General features: G+C 43.6%; 2 protein-coding genes across 6 annotated transcripts; one reads left to right on the top strand and one right to left on the bottom strand.

Annotated features, from left to right (window-relative positions):
• Window positions 1–359: 359 nt before the first annotated feature.
• On the bottom strand, window positions 360–2,858 carry cbln20 (cerebellin 20). Of its 2 annotated transcripts, XM_018740408.1 has the most exons (4): window positions 2,489–2,515; window positions 1,470–1,571; window positions 1,236–1,376; window positions 360–1,136 (listed from the first exon to the last, which is right to left on the bottom strand). In XM_018740408.1, exons 1-4 carry the CDS (start codon window positions 2,493–2,495, stop codon window positions 709–711), a joined length of 678 nt encoding a protein of 225 aa, XP_018595924.1. In that variant the 5' UTR covers window positions 2,496–2,515; the 3' UTR covers window positions 360–708. The 2 variants fall into 2 exon arrangements, with proteins under 2 accessions (XP_018595924.1, XP_018595923.1); XM_018740407.2 differs by having other exon boundaries at window positions 1,470–2,858.
• A 1,279-nt stretch (window positions 2,859–4,137) lies between these two features.
• LOC108927241 (von Willebrand factor A domain-containing protein 5A-like) lies at window positions 4,138–14,321 on the top strand. 4 transcript variants are annotated; one of them, XM_029255759.1, is made up of 10 exons: window positions 4,953–5,105; window positions 7,387–7,430; window positions 7,726–7,928; window positions 8,029–8,251; window positions 8,745–8,911; window positions 9,155–9,269; window positions 9,394–9,569; window positions 9,722–9,807; window positions 9,907–10,051; window positions 13,778–14,321. In XM_029255759.1, exons 2-10 carry the CDS (start codon window positions 7,388–7,390, stop codon window positions 13,850–13,852), a joined length of 1,233 nt encoding a protein of 410 aa, XP_029111592.1. In that variant the 5' UTR covers window positions 4,953–5,105; window position 7,387; the 3' UTR covers window positions 13,853–14,321. The 4 variants fall into 4 exon arrangements, with proteins under 4 accessions (XP_029111593.1, XP_029111592.1, XP_029111591.1 ...); XM_029255758.1 differs by having other exon boundaries at window positions 7,383–7,430; XM_029255757.1 differs by lacking the exon at window positions 4,953–5,105 and adding an exon at window positions 6,811–6,924 and having other exon boundaries at window positions 7,383–7,430.
• Window positions 14,322–15,868: the final 1,547 nt, after the last annotated feature.

Genomic DNA, 15,868 nt, shown 5'->3' with positions numbered 1-15,868 from the left:
GATCTTTTTCTGTAAAACAGTTTATTTATTAAATCGTAGAAATAATGGTTTGTGATGCATTTTTACATTTTTATTTCAAACTTTTTCATAATCTTGATTACTGTAATATTTTAATATCTATAGCATCATAACACAAGATGTCTTAACCTCTTGGTCTAATATCATTTTCAGTGGAAATGGGTCAGTTGCATTATTTTTCATTTTCCTGCATGTGTTTCTTTGCACTTTTGATCACATTGAAATTACTGCGTCAGTGGCATTTGTGCATATTCTTGAAATGCAGGGGAGGCATAGTGAGAAAAAAAATACATGAAGCAGTGGATCAATTTATATTTAATAGTTTATTTATGTCTCAGTATCAGAATACACAAAGTTTGCCTAGTGTTGACTTGAAACCATTGTCAATTTAAAGAGTGGAGCTGATGTGGATGTGTCTGAAGGTCAAGCTAAAGGACAGATGGGGAGACTAGGAGGAGGACAAAATCCTGATCCTGAGAGGGAGATACCAGCTACTACTTCCGACTAACAGCAATCCCTTAACGGCAGAGTGCACTTACACAAATCTGCATGATCAACCGGAATTTCTGGGAGGATAGCACCAGAATAGTGCTGAGCAAGCGTGTTTTACGTGTCACACCTATGTGGGGGCAGGGCTGAGTGTGAGTTAGAGTAATTAAGGCAGCAGGGTGAGAGAGGTACGTCCCCTGCTCATTTAGTGCTGTACAGCAGGAAGCCAGTAAAGGTGTTTAAGTGTTGCTTGCTGTCGCACAAGAAGCAGCCGGGTGGCATGTAGACAGCCACATGATCCCCGGCATTCAGCTGGACGGTCAGCACCACGGTGCCGCTATCTTCTTGATCCTGGTCATTCTTCTCACTGATGGAAGCCACCTCCAGATTGTTCACACGAAGGATGACGCAGGCCGCCAGAGGGGTACCGGGGGAACCTGAATCACTAACCGCAGTCACCGCAAAGACGTACACACCCGAGCGCGGAGCCACGAAGTTTCCTGTGGATTTGTTGTAGTCGTTGCCCAGGTTCAAGAAGCTGACCTGGTACTTCACGATCATTTCTGTCCGGAAAGGCCCAAAGCACCATGAAGAATCCGTCAGGGCAACAGAGAAGGCACTTCGGCTGGCTGCACCGAAATAAAGAGAGAATACAGCGTGGGAGAGAGTGATGGAGTGGCTCTGGAAGGAGCACGCTGACAGTAGCAGAAACTGACAAGAGACCTCACCCTGTATTTTGCTGAGGGTTTCCTGTGCTTCCTCAAGCTCCCTGTTCAGTTCAGTGATGGTCAAGTTGAAATAATGCTCCATTTGCTTCATCAGCTTCTGCATCACACAGCAACCACAGGACCCCTTATCCGTCAGGCAGGCTGTGTACACATGGGAAGATACATCACATTTGGCTGAGGACTAAGAGTCACAGACTCCCTTTTACATCCCCATCCCTTGTTGCCTTTGCTCACTGTCAACGGCAATGACTTCATCAGCGTTTTCTGTTCCTGGCGGGTCCCATGTGTAGTTCTGTAATGCTCCCACGGCCTCCAGAAAGCACAGCAACAAAATACCTGAGGTGGCAACACACAACATACATACATGGGCTCTTATTCCTCATAGCACACGAGGCAACTCAGTTTCGAACCGTGTCCGAAACATTACACATACGTTCAAAAAGTGAAATACAACATAACAAAGTCATACATCAACGCGATACATTCTGCATAAACAAGCAAATGCAAACCATGTAACTTCCGGCATCCATGGTAGATGAAAAAATTTACCAAATATGCTTACACCACAGCACACATGCCAGAAATCCAGTGTTTGAAGTAGAGCATTGAAGGTGCAGACACAACCACAAAAAACTACCAAAGTCCACATTTAAAGGTAGTTGTACCTCGCGAGAAATGCCCGTACAGCGGCTGCTGAAAATCAGAAACACAGTTCTACATCCTAGTGAGTCCCAACCCTAAACAAGCACGGGATTCAATTTATCGATCATGTCGTGTACAAAACAGCAAAAGCTGCATATCAAGTGACAGTATTAAATGTTATGTTTGCTATAATTCAAGAATACATACTGCCGTAAATGTTTACAAAGCACAGGGCACACAAGTGACAAATGTAACATATGGCACACACTTTTCACGTTGTTACACAAATACGTTATGCCAGATAAAGAGTCCTTCTAAAACACGAAGCACAGAGAAATGTGGCAGTGGTCACCAGCTGCAGCTCTTTTGTATTTATCACAGTAAAGAGCCACTAATTCTGTTCAGTATGGAAACACGCTCATTGCACAGCTATAGTGCAACACAATTCTAATGCCGTATTTCAGTTCCAGGGTGTGTGGCTCATTCCACTACATAAATAGACACCCACAAACCAGCTACCGGTCCTAGAACTTTAACAGATTTTGTTGTGACACTCTAGATGGCTTGCACAGCAATGGCAATGAATGACCATGAAGATTCTCAAGTCTCACCTCTCATCGTGCAGAGGGAAGACACAGCGGTGATTGTCTCTGAAGGAAAAGTAAAGTGGTACAGTACCTTGCTTCTGGCTATAAAGTGTGGATGGACTCCTCCTCCCACTGTGTGTGCATGTGAAGAGGTGAGATGCTCATCTTATTGGAGACTATGAATGTAGGGCAAGCATTGTACGTGAGTTCCATCTGCTTGGTGGGACTCCGATCTCGCCAGACACAACCACGGTAGAGGTCCTTTGGGTGTTGTCAGGTTGCAACACTAAAGGATTACGAGGGTGGCAGAAATGACATTCCCATACAGTGGAGCAGTGGTTAGCACACTGGTTAAGTGCACAGACTTGTAATCAAAAGGTTACAATTTTCCATTTTTGTCAACCAGAAGGCAATGAATTAAATAACTGATTTTTCAAGAAACACTTGCGCTTTTGAATTTCATTGCCCGTTTCAAACCATCCCCGTAAATTCTTGTGAAATGTCAAATAGGCCACCATTCCCCAAGCTCAGCTGTGCAAACACTCCCCGTACAAGTCACAGTTGTGTAATACAAATCTTTCAACACACACCCAAATGCATGGTTGGAAATTTCAAATCCAGCAATAAGACTGAACAGATCATGCTAATGGTGACATCAAATAATTGTGTATTGAATTTTTTGCAAGATTCTCCAACACACTCTCTGTGGTGTCATAAGGAACGCCTTATTTGCTCTGCAGTTTCATCGATAGTTTGACCAAATTTAGTTTTCCTGGAAAACTGAGTTTTGTTGTGCACCATCTAACATCCAGATTTCATGAGATGTTTCAAACATTCCCAGATCCATCATTTCAGTTGTTTCAGTGCCTGAAAAGCCCCATTTATACCATCACTATCCATAGGTTTGTAGCCAATACTTTTATATCTCTCAACAGTGCTACTGAATGGCTAAAATTATACTTAAGTGTGAGCTGTGAGGGGGTGGGGAGTAACTTAACAAACAGCTCTTCACTGGCTGCCCAGCCAAGTCTAATTGATGACCAGCTGGCACCACTTGGGAGTAATGAGCAAGGTCATTTAAGGCAGCTGGCCTGAGAAGTTGCTGAGAGATTGCCTGGTCCTGGTCCTGGTCCTGGTCCTGGTCCTGGTCCTGGTCCTGGTCCTGGTCCTGGTCCTGGTCCTGGTCCTGGTCCTGGTCCTGGTCCTGGTCCTGGTCCTGGTCCTGGTCCTGGTCCTGGTCCTGGTCCTGGTCCTTTGGCTGCAGCAGTAGGTAAAGTTCAAGATTAAAACCTCTTTGTTGGAGGAAACCGCTGTCCTGTGGCCCAGCCCTGCCTGGGGGGATGAATTTAATGGCTCTGTTGCTTTAAGATCCCCCACCATCCAGCAATTACTTCAAGTTCAATGCTTCAAACATTATTCAGGCCCAGTGTGCTTTCAGCTGTGTACGTTAATGGTGACCGCCCATACAACTTAACACTTACTGATCGGCAGCAGCGCCACAGCTGGAAAATTATGGGTACCATGTGTTATAATAGATGTTGTCTTAGCAAATTAATAGACTTGGGTTCATATGACTACAAGGGTAATGACAGGTCAGTCATACATACTTTGCATTTCTTTAATTTATAAACAAGATTACAGGAAAACCTAATTCTAATAACACCTGTATGTAGTTTCACAATTGGCCGCATGGTGGTGCTCGTGTGACTGTTGTTGGTTATCGCGCATCAGCTGATGGATGCTTTGGCTGGTGCTACATTTTACGATTAAAAAATTTCAGTGCGGAATGAAAGGTATTCAACATTTAATTTTAAAATATGCTTTGTTTTAGATAAATTTTGTCCAGCTGTGTGTTGTGGTAACTGTTCTGACCAGATTTGAGGGAGGCTAGGCTATGATGTTCGTAGGTGAGGTACTACGGTGAGTGTGTATTTTCGAGTTACGATGGGTTTATCGGAACGTAACCCCGTCGTTAGTCGAGCAGCGTCTGTACTGACAATTAACACTTGGTTGCTGTATTCAACTTGCTGTTATAATTTATAGTGTGTGTAGAGTTTGTGGATGCGGACACTGACATGTTTCAGTACACATAGCCAACTGATCACCGTACGTGTGAAGTGTAGCTGGCTGTGTCCTAAGATTTTAGGTTATACTGCTTGTGTCGTTCTCTAATCTTAATTTTAGATGGACTCACATTTCTAGCGGTTTAAAGGCAAATTAGAAACAAAACTGCTACGTACTATTTAAGTCGAAGTACGCAAAATGATTTCCCTTTTGCTAATTTTAATATATTGTACTAAGAAATTCAGCTGCTGTAATACATAACCCAAGACAAGTGGGCGAGGGAACATTTCAACCGACATCAGCAAGACGAACGGTAAACAACAACGATCAATACAAAAGAGATCTGAAATCCTCACACAAGACGGAAGTAAAAGGATACGCTACGAAGTGAAAAAGCCGGGGGGGGGGGGGGGGGAACGTTGTGACGCGGGGGCGGGAGGTGTAGCGCTCCTGCCTTTAAACAGACAAGATATGACAAGTTAGTCTTTTCTGAAAGCCGCTCCAATAGTTATCCGCTGCAACAAAACAATCGTAAAAGAGGGACGTTCGTAAGGAAACGCAGGTGGAAAATTGTGGGGTAAGTTTTTTGCACTGGATTTAGTTTCAGACACCACATTCTGATTCTATTCCGAAGTTAAACAATAGTGCTGTAATAAAAGTAAATAATAGAACCATGGTTTGCCAAAAGCAGGCAGAAGTAGAATATGCAGGAAAAATCCGAAGAGAAATGCAATCACTACTCTGTTCCCATTTTAGAATCATTCAACGTTCGTCCACTGACTGAATGGCAGGCGTGCGGTGGGAATAAAACGTCACTCCCCGCTAAAATTAGCGCTTTAGTAACATAAAGTAAGCGATCCCCGCGAAAGCACGATTTCCCGGTGGCAGGAAGTGAAATTAATTTTACAATACATGATCCTCTTTCCCTACTTCCTGATTTTAACTGGAGACATGTTGATGGTGTATGAAACTGGCAGTGGATAAATTAAGAAATTAAAAGCAGCATTTAGAACAGCTTTTAGGTACGAGACTAAGAATTCGCCCAGAATATTAAACTCTAAACGTGTTGTTCACATTGCTCTTAAGCCTTTGTGTGGTGTTCGTCAATTTTATGTTCTGCGCAGAGACATGACTGCGCACAAAATAGCTTGAGCCGCCAAGCCAAGTTCAGCATCACGTTAAAATGAAATTTAGATTATAACAATGATTTTTGACTTTGTTACACATCTTTTTTTAGATTCAGTGTTTGAGCATTTTTTTCCCCTAACGTTAGCTTACACTCATCCACATTTAAAAAAAAAAAAAAAAAAAAAAAAAAAACGCATTCATTATGCTCATTCATTGTTTTTCTCCTAAATTATCCGCCGTGTTTAGTTTTTATGTTGAAATATCATGAACAGATTTGTGCACTCGGTTCTGCAGTTGGCATCGTGATGGTTTGAAAATCTTTATGTGGATTAGTTTCCTCCCTTCCGTCTCCTGATTGCTGGAGATATGTTTAAAATTACACTATGAAATGTCTTTTCACCTACTAACACCAGTACTAGTAACTAAACCACTACAAGCACTAGAAACATCATGGAAAGAGGATACCTTAACCTGCCTTCTATTCAGCATTTGAAGGAGACATGAGTGATACTACCTCAACCCTGTCCAGTCCTTTTAATATCTCCAGCTGAATCTCATTCACCCCAGTAGCCTTACTACAAGGAAGTCTTAAACCACCATAGCCTAGGGACTTCAGGAACAGCAATGGGTTTTAATCCAGTGCAGATGTCAAACATTGCCTTTTGACCTTTAATATGAAGTTCCCTCCAGTGCACAACAATCTCTCCCAGAGTGGTAAACACTTCCACTTTTTGTTTAGCCCAGCCTTGGCAGCATAACGCCTACCTTTCATGAGGCACTGAATCATTTGCCAGACAAATTTAGAACAAGGAGTCTTTTTTTCCATAGTCTCTCCAAACTCTTAACATGCCCAAATGTTCACTTCAGCAAATGCTTTTGCTGTGGCCCTGTTAGCCAATACTCTTCAGCCAGATCAAGGTTGAACCTGTAGGAAATGTAAAGTACTGTAAGATCTTAAAATTTTTCTAGCATTGTTTTCAAGAAGCTAACCAGGAAATGCATTGAAGGACATCTCTATTAAGCTTTTTCCATTGCAACTTGGTGGTGGAAATGACTTACGAACAAAGTGAGTTAGCTAACCAGTTTCTGTTGGGTTCTTGTGTTACAATTTTCTAATAACTCACTAATCAAATGTGTCCAAATGTAGACTGCAGAAGATAAGTCTGACGTTTTCTAAATGGCATCTCACTAGGTTTAAAAATGAGGATGAACCAACAGTGACTCTAGTTTTCATTAATAGATGGTGACCTACCACCACTCTTCTGCAGGTTTGTATTTAAACAAATTTAATTTTGGTTCTGCTTTTGTTTTGTAATCATGTATAGCACTTCTGTATAAACATATCTTGACTGATATGAGAGGTGCAGTTATTGGAAAGTGTACTTTAGCCTGATGCAGTAAATGTACTGCTTTGCAATGATTTTTCATGTGAGTAAGAGTGGTGCTTCTGGTTATATTTTTTTTACACATTTGTTCATTTACCAAATTCTTTTCTACAAAGTGACACATAATTCAGAGTATTCCAAAATAAAGATCTCTTTTGACCAGCTTAATACAGTTAAATTGCTTTTGGCAAAAGGATTGGTTAAGCAAAGAATTAATTTGACAGCACCTTTGTTGTGTGTGGGGGGGGGAGAAAAAAAAAAAAAGCAGAATATTTCAGTAAGATTTGAAAAATGAAATGAGTTGAAAGTTAATTGAACAATGTGATGTCTTTTTACTTCAGACAGAATGGCAACTACATGTGGACTGAGAACTCTGAAAAATGAACCAGGTAAAAGTTCTTCCAACCCATTACCAAACAGACTGATAGGAATACATCTCACACTTACAGACAGGAAACTGAAATGTTTTTAATCAATGAACATTGACTTAAATTGATTATTATACAGCATTACAAGTATGGGACATCAGAAAACTGAAACAGAAGACATCTAGGGGCCTGTGTTCTGACACTAACTTAGATGTAGATTTTACAAGCTTTCGTTTTATTTTATTTCATTTTAAACCTTAAATAGTTTCAACCCATTTGCTCTTTATAAGTGATCTTGCTCCCTTTGGTCACTCAGTGCCTCTGAAGTCTGTGTCAGTAGAGGTGGATGTCCAGGGTCACGTAGCATCGGTTAACTCCACCCTTCAGTATGAGAACCAGGAGTCCAATCCCGTGGAGGCCATCTTCATCTTCCCCATGGACAGCAATGCTGCCGTTTACCGGTTCCTGGCCCGTATCGGGGACGTCGAGATCGAGGCCCAAGTCAGAGAGAAGGAGAAGGTGATTCCTGAGTGTATGCATTTCATGACAGGCCCTCTAGCTGTAATGAAGGGTATCTTTGTATGTGTATGTGATGTTTCCATCATTTGCTCTCAATCAGGCAAAGGAAGAGTATGACGATGCCATAAGCTCTGGGCAGGAGGCCTTCCTGCTGGAGGAGAGCGACGAGAGCTCTGACGTGTTTCGACTGAGTGTGGGGAGTCTTCCTCCTGGACAGACTGCCTCTGTTACCGTGGGATATGTCACTGAACTGGCTGTACAGGCTGACCACACCCTGAGGTTCTGTTTGCCTGCTGTGCTCAATCCTCGCTACACCCCTGCAGGTACACAGGAATTAGCCCTTATGGGCAGCTTCACCACCATACATTCATGTAGGAACTGTATGGTCTAATGTTTATTTGTTGCATCTACAGAAAGTGCAATAGGTGTTGTGTAATACTTGTACCTACTTAATAATTAAAATAATTGTTATACGTGGCAGTTTTGTTGTAAATTTTTACAGAAATTGTACACTTTAGCTTACATTTCTAGTCCAAAGATGGTGTCTGTTGTGAAGGAAAAGATTGTACTGGTTCTGAAATTTATATATTGGTACAAGTTTATCTTGCTGCTTTATGGCTGTTTCTCCTCATATGAAACGGTTGGAGTAATACAGAAACAAAACATCAGTATATAATTTGTCTGTTATGAAGGAAAGTAATGAAATGGTTTTGTGAGCGATAGATGTTTATCCTGTTGCCTTGACTGTTTTTTTCTTTATATAAAACAATTTTAGTGATTCACTTGGTTTCCTCCTCCCTTTCAACATCTTTCCAGGCAGTAAGAGCTTAACGGCAGAAGTGCCGGGTGCCCAGGCTGGTGATGTGCCGTATACTCTGTCCCTCACCATGGACATCTACTCTCCCAGTTCCATCCAGAGTGTGGAGTCTAACTGCCCCCTCACCCCACTGGAGTTTTTCTCTCAGGACAAAACTCAGGCCAAAGTAGGCTTTGTCTTTGTCTCTATCTCTTTATATACTATTCATATCCTGTCTTTCATTCCTGAGTTTATATTTGGTACCATGCATTGAAAGTTTTTGGACAATTAATGAATTAAAAAATAAAATTCAAAGCTACACTTGCCAGCGTATATGAACTGAAATGGAACTTATGATGAATGAATTCTTTCTAGGTTTTTGGTATGATCGCTGTTTACATTCTTACCCTCAGTACCTTTACACCTGCAGGTGAGTCTGAGCCCAGGTCATCAGTTTGATCGTGATGTTGAGCTCCTGCTCTACTACAGTGAGCCTCACCAGCCCATGGCCATATTGGAGGCAGGTCAGCCAGGTGTTCAGTCAGGTGAGTTTGTGTTGTCATTTTGAGGAAATCATACCTGTTATGGCATGCTTACTTTTGTCTGTTGCTCTTCCAGTTCTTAAGAATCATGGCACATTTAATTTAGCTCCTGATTTGTTTTCTTTAGGGTCATTAATGGGTGATACTGTAGCCATGCTAAGTTTCTACCCAGAAATCCATGTTGAAAAATCATCTCCAATGATGTCCAGTGGGGAGTTTATATTCTTGGTGGATCGTTCGGGAAGTATGGGCTGTCCGCTAAACCGCAGCAATGACAACGAGAGCCGCATCAGCAGTGCCAGGGTACGGTAACTAAAACTGGGCCTTTATATGAGTATAACACAGATTTCCACTGATGTAAATAGTTCATTTATACCCATTTATCTTTCTATTTTATGTAGAACTTGAGTAGAATCTGCTTCTTACTACTACTTTATCTGTGTTCTTCCATATAGGACACTCTGCTGTTATTGTTGAAGAGTCTTCCTTTGGGTTACTTCAACATCTATGGTTTTGGGTCACATCATGAGTCTTTCTTCCCGTATTTATCCATTCACAGTATTTTATTGTCTTATATGTCTGTGTCAGTGTTTCTGTGTATCTAGTGGTTAAAATATTCTTCTGTGTTTCTCTGGGTCAGTGAGAGTGTGGAATATACTCAGACCACCATGGAAACTGCTCTAAATAAGGCAAAGTCAATGCAGGCTGACTTTGGAGGAACAGAAATCTTTCAACCCCTCCAGAATATTTACAGCAAGCCCTGCCTTCCCTCACATCCACGACAGGTATCATTTTTACCACTTCTTCTGTAATATGAGGGTGTTATATAAAGCTGTTGTTTATTGATAACCATCTGATCAGTCCCTATACCCCAGCAAGAGCAATATGCACCTTCTTGCTGCTCTTTATGCAGGGATCCAAAATCATTGGCTTTTTGGCATGGAGTGAACTCACTTCAGAACTGCTGAATCCACCCTAATAATAACCAAAAATCTCAAATTCCATCTCCTTTGAACTCAGTTTCCTTGTGATCTTCTGACAGTATCTTAAATTAGTCAATCATCTTTACAATAACCTGTGTACTGGCTGCTTGAGGCTTACTTCTTGAGTAATGTGTAGCAGCAAAATGGCAGCAACAAAGTTGTGCTTTGATATTTGTGCTTAATTTCTGTTGAAGGTACAGCAATCCCTCATTTAACATGGTTAATTCATTTTGTGAAAACACCTGCTTAGGCAAATTCTTTTTGTGAGGTGATCAGTTGTGTTATTGGATTTAAGTGTGTAAGTAAACCAAAAAAGGTAGTTATATGCTTACCAGTGCCATCACAATACTTCATGATACTTGTAACCGTTTCAAACTTCTCTGAGTGTCAATAACCATTTGTCCAGTGCAAGGTTGTCACGCTCTTGAGACTAGGGTGACTGGAGGGACAGAGGACATCCCAGACTGGGGAGAAAAAGTGTTTACTTTGAACGGAGGGGGTGCAGTCCCCCATTCTTCCCACCACTGATATCCACATTGTAATATATGTAAAGTATGTCTCAATTTCTTAACCAAACACTGTAGGAAACACCACCCCTGCATTTTTTTTTGTTCATCACAACAACAACAAAAATCAAATGAATACAAATCCAGTGTTCTCTGGAAAAAACTACATTTGGTGCCCTGGCCTTTGGCCTTACTAACACATTAATTGTCCAGTCCCAATATCTGTGCCCTTAAAAATTAACTCTGAAGTCTGATTATTACCTGTTGTCAGCATTTGGCTTCAGGTTCAAGCTGATTTTGTTCTCAAAAGGTTTATCTTCAATAATGTAATGGAGACTCACTGAATTGGACATATTGCTGGCATTCTGAGACACAAAAAGGAAAAATGTGTATAATACAGCAGTATGCAAAACTTCAGGTACCCCTAGTCAAAGTGCATTTTTCACTGAATTGCTAAGTGAAAGGACCACAAGGAAAAACAAAACACGACCTCTGCAAAATAGAAATGGAATTTTGACTCCAAAATAAATCAGTCAATACAACATGGGCAAAACCTATGGCACAGTCCCAGTGGATTTGATCATTCTTTATTTCATGCTGTCAAAACAGCCCGGGACATCTTGAACCCTGAGCTCATCTCTACCTTCCATAGGGACCATACTGACCATCCGGCACCCAGGCCCTGGGGTTGTCCTCTGGGTCGCCGGTGCCGCTACTGGGGGGGGGGGGGGAGTGCTGTCATGCCCTCTACTTCACCGCAACGAGGAACACCTGCGGCAGCTCATGGGACGGGTGCACAGAAGGAGAGCTGTGAGCCCAAGCTGATGCGGAACCTTGTTCAGCCTTTGTACTCGCTCGCGTGCCTTACCTTACCTCTCCTGCCTTCCTATATTCCTCATCCTCTCCCTCGTTTCCCTGTGTCTTTACGTCTTCCTGGTTTTGATTGAATCCTTGCCTGTTTACTGGACTACGACTCTCGGACTATGTGAGCATATCGGTGACCATTTGCCCGTTTCCTCGATCATGTCTTTCGGATTTCCCTCTGAGAAACCTTCCTGTGCTCCCCACTTGGGTCCGGCGCTTCCACTCCAGAAGGACAACGTGACGGATGGATTAAACAAATCCAAAAAGCTAATGTCCCCCAAGTCATTAAACAAACTGATGCTGCCTGGCATTCATGTACATCAGTTATATTACTGGAGAGAAGAAAAGTTACACTCCAGACCTGTCCTGTGAGCTGGAAATACTGTATGACTCGCTTCAGGTTGAAGAGCACATTAACAGGAGGCGAGAGAGGGGTGACTGAAACTTCTGCTGGAATGTTCCACTTCATTGCAATGTCCTTTGCCACAGGATTCAACGCATAGTGTAGGGACTGCATAACCTGAATCAGAGAAGAACAGCAGTGTTAGTGCAAAGGATTACTTTTCCAATCCATAGCGCAGTAAAAAGGGGAAAAAAGTAACAATTCTGCAGCTAATGACTTGCAAATAAACATACAGTCTGAAATCGCTTGTCCCAAGCAGGGTCAGGGCGAACCGGAGCCTAACCCGGCAACACAGTGTGCAAGGCTGGAGGGGGAGGGTCACCCCCCAGGATGGGACACCAGTCTGCCACAAGGCACCCCAAACAGGACTTAAACTCTAGACCCACCACATGGCAGGCCCCAGCCAAACCTGCTGCGCCATCACACCCCCGACTTGCAAATAACCTAGTGTTGAATTGAATATACTAATTAATACGGCTAAAAGACAAACAAGACAAAACAAGAATTTCAATCAGCAGCACAGTGGTGCAGCAGATAGTATTGGTGCTTTACAGGGAATGAGCAGTCGATAAAAATAAACTGAATGGTGGGAGAAGGACTTGCGGGAACTTATTTCTTTCCCATAGCTGTAAACCAGCAACAAACAATGAAACAAAACTGAAATGTTTTTTCAGTTTCAAGTACTGTACAAAACACACAGAACTATTAAGGTGTCAACAGTAAAGGACATCAACCAACAGAATTAATATCTAACACAAAATTATTTAATTCCAGAATATCCCTCCAAATTCCCCCTCACTGCTAATCTTTGCATTTTATAGTCTTTTAGTGTCATCTTCTAGTGTTTCAGATGAGCTACATGTAGTGTCTGTTTTGTTCCAACAAACCCCCGCCAGGTGCAGTTGGGCGTGAAGGTGCGGGAGTGGGCATGGCCTGGCATACCCATTCACAGGCCTCAAACAAGCTCTGTTTGGAAGTCTATACAAACATGACTGCAGTGCAATTTGGATTTTTTTTTTTTTTTAAAATTCTAAGATGTTCTTTCCATTACTTAGTTCATCTTTTCATCCCTCTCTCACCTTGGGCTGCATTCTCTCCGATCCAGTGATGAACTGTGGGTGTCCAGAGCCTCCCTCAGCCATGCCATTCACCAGTGCACTGCTGGCCCCCTCCCCAGTGCCAAAGGTGAAGCACCTAGATGCAGTGATACTATGAGAATGTGTACACACACACACACACACACACACACACACACACACACACACAGACAGACACATTCAGACATACAGTTCACCTGTGGGAGTGAGCATGGCTTTTCACCAGATTAATTACTTCTTTCGTATTTCCTACTTCTCCATCTGTGAACACAAACAACTGGGGGGGGGGCAAAGAAGTAACAATCAATCATATTGTCCAGGAAATTACAAGTACATTATGTAGCTATCAGTCTGCTTCAGCAAAATTAAAGCATAATAATGTGATACATTCCTAATTTGCTAGAATGCAGCTACATGTGGAACAAATGATACCTGTCGTGGATGTGAGGGAAGGCAGGGCTTGCTGTAGATGTTCTGGAGGGGTGGCAGGATTTCTGTTCCTCCCAAGTCAGCCTCCATTGACTTCACCATCTTTACAGCAGATTCCATGGTGGCCTGAGTATATTCCACACTCTCACTGACCCACAGAGACACAGAACAACCTTTTAATCAGCAAATACACAGAAATACTGGTAATGTTCTTTTTTCTTTCTCAAAGAGTATAATATTTTCACTGGGTACTCACGGGAAGAAAGACTCGTACTCCGAACCAAATCCACAGATGTTGAAGTAACAGCCCAGTGGAAGACTCTTCAACAACAGAAGTAAAGTGTCCTACATAGCGAAGACGTGAGAGAAGAGAACAAAAGTAAGAGGATGACTCTACTTGCTATCTATGTGTAAATGAACTCTACTGTGTTTCTGTATATTAGTGGATATCAGTGTGTATCACTGTGTATCAGTGTCACTTATCCCTGTTAGCCAGTCTTAATTAGTTCCTGCAAACTGAAAAATTAAAAAAAAAAAGTGGAAAATTACACCATTATTTTATTGTGAAAAAATTCCAATTCCCAATGACCTCCACGTCACACATGTGCCATGTCCTACAAACCCTTACCCCACCTCCACTTCTCATTCTGTATAACAGTGACCCAAACAAGGGGCTCAACAATCTCACAAGTACGAGGCCTCCAGCAAACTTTAAGCCCATATGGAAAGCGAACCAAGTTTGTGCTTATGCGCCTAGCGGCAGTGTAGAGTACCCGGCCTTTTCAGAGTCCCTGGAGGGCATGCTGGAAAGCGCTCCCACTGGGGATTCTGTCGTTCTACTGAGGGACTTTAACGCCCACGTGGGTAGCGACAGTGATACCTGGAGGGGCGTGATTGGGAGGAACGGCCTCCCTGATCTGAACCCGAGTGGTGAGTTGTTATTGGATTTCTGTGCTAGTCGCGGTTTATCCATAACGAACACCATGTTCATGCATAAGGGTGTCCATCAGTGCACTTGGCACCAGGACACCCTAGGTCGGAGGTCGATGATCGACTTTGTAGTCGTTTCTTCTGACCTTCGGCCATATATCTTGGACACTCGGGTGAAGAGAGGGGCTGAGCTGTCAACTGATCACCACCTGGTGGTGAGTTGGATTCGATGGCGGGGGGAAAAGCTGGACAGACCTGGCAGGCCCAAATGCATAGTGAGGGTCTGTTGGGAACGTTCGGCGGAGGCCCCTGTCAGAGAGGTCTTCAACTCCCACCTCCGACAGAGCTTCAACCAGGTCCCGAGGGAGGTGGGGGACATCGAGTCTGAATGGACTATGTTCCGCGCCTCCATTGTCGGGGCGGCGGTTCGGAGCTGCGGCCATAAGGTCTCCGGCGCCTGTCGCGGCGGCAATCCCCGAACACGGTGGTGGACATCGGAAGTAAGGGATGCCGTCAAGCTGAAGAAGGAGTTCTATCGGGCCTGGCTGGCTCATGGGACTCCTGAAGCAGCTGACAGGTACCGACGGGCCAAATGGACCGCGGCTCTGGCAGTCGCCGTGGCAAAAACTCGGGCTTGGGAGGAGTTCGGTGAGGCCATGGAGGAAGACTTTTGGTCGGCCTCAAAGAGATTCTGGCAAACCGTCCGGCGATTCAGAGGGGGGAAGCGGTGTTCCACAAACACTGTTTACAGTGGAAGTGGTGCGCTGCTGACCTCAGCTGAGGATGTCCTCGGGCGGTGGAAGGAGTACTTTGAGGATCTCCTCAATCCCTCCGACACGCCTTCCGTAGAGGAAGCTGAGGCTGGGGACTTGGAGGGGGACTCGTCCATTACCCTGGCTGAAGTTGCTGAGGTGGTCAAAAAACTCCTCGGTGGCAAGGCTCCGGGGGTGGATGAGATCCGCCCCGAGTTTCTCAAGTCTCTGGATGTTGTGGGGCTGTCTTGGCTGACACGCCTCTGCAGCATCGCGTGGAGCTCGGGAACGGTGCCTCTGGACTGGCAGACTGGGGTGGTGGTCCCTCTTTTTAAGAAGGGGGACCGGAGATTGTGTTCCAACTACAGGGGGATCACACTCCTTAGCCTCCCTGGGAAAGTCTATGCCGGGGTACTGGAAAGGAGAATCCGACCAATAGTTGAACCTCGGATTCAGGAGGAGCAATGTGGTTTTCACCCTGGCCGTGGAACACTGGACCAGCTCTATACCCTCACTAGGATGCTGGAGGGTTCGTGGGAGTTTGCCCAACCAGTCCATATGTGTTTTGTGGACCTGGAGAAGGCATTCGACCGTGTCCCTCGTGGCATCCTATGGGGGGTACTTCGGGATTATGGGGT

The sequence above is a fragment of the Scleropages formosus genome, chromosome 10, assembly GCF_900964775.1.
Source record: "Scleropages formosus chromosome 10, fSclFor1.1, whole genome shotgun sequence".
NCBI classification, from domain to species: Eukaryota; Metazoa; Chordata; class Actinopteri; order Osteoglossiformes; family Osteoglossidae; genus Scleropages; species Scleropages formosus.
This window is presented reverse-complemented; position numbering and strand designations above follow the sequence as displayed.

Excerpts from the sequence above, each read along its gene's own strand:
- cbln20 (XM_018740407.2), bottom strand. The coding sequence starts at position 1,593 with ATGTTGTGTGTTGCCACCTCAGGTATTTTGTTGCTGTGCTTTCTGGAG. Across the intron at positions 1,377-1,469 it reads TGAAGTCATTGCCGTTGACA|CCTGCCTGACGGATAAGGGG; the intron begins GTGAGCAAAGGC and ends ATGTGTACACAG. Across the intron at positions 1,137-1,235 it reads AACCCTCAGCAAAATACAGG|CCAGCCGAAGTGCCTTCTCT; the intron begins GTGAGGTCTCTT and ends ATTTCGGTGCAG.
- LOC108927241 (XM_029255757.1), top strand. The coding sequence starts at position 6,897 with ATGGTGACCTACCACCACTCTTCTGCAG. Across the intron at positions 9,270-9,393 it reads TCAGCCAGGTGTTCAGTCAG|GGTCATTAATGGGTGATACT; the intron begins GTGAGTTTGTGT and ends TGTTTTCTTTAG. Across the intron at positions 9,808-9,906 it reads CATCATGAGTCTTTCTTCCC|TGAGAGTGTGGAATATACTC; the intron begins GTATTTATCCAT and ends TCTCTGGGTCAG.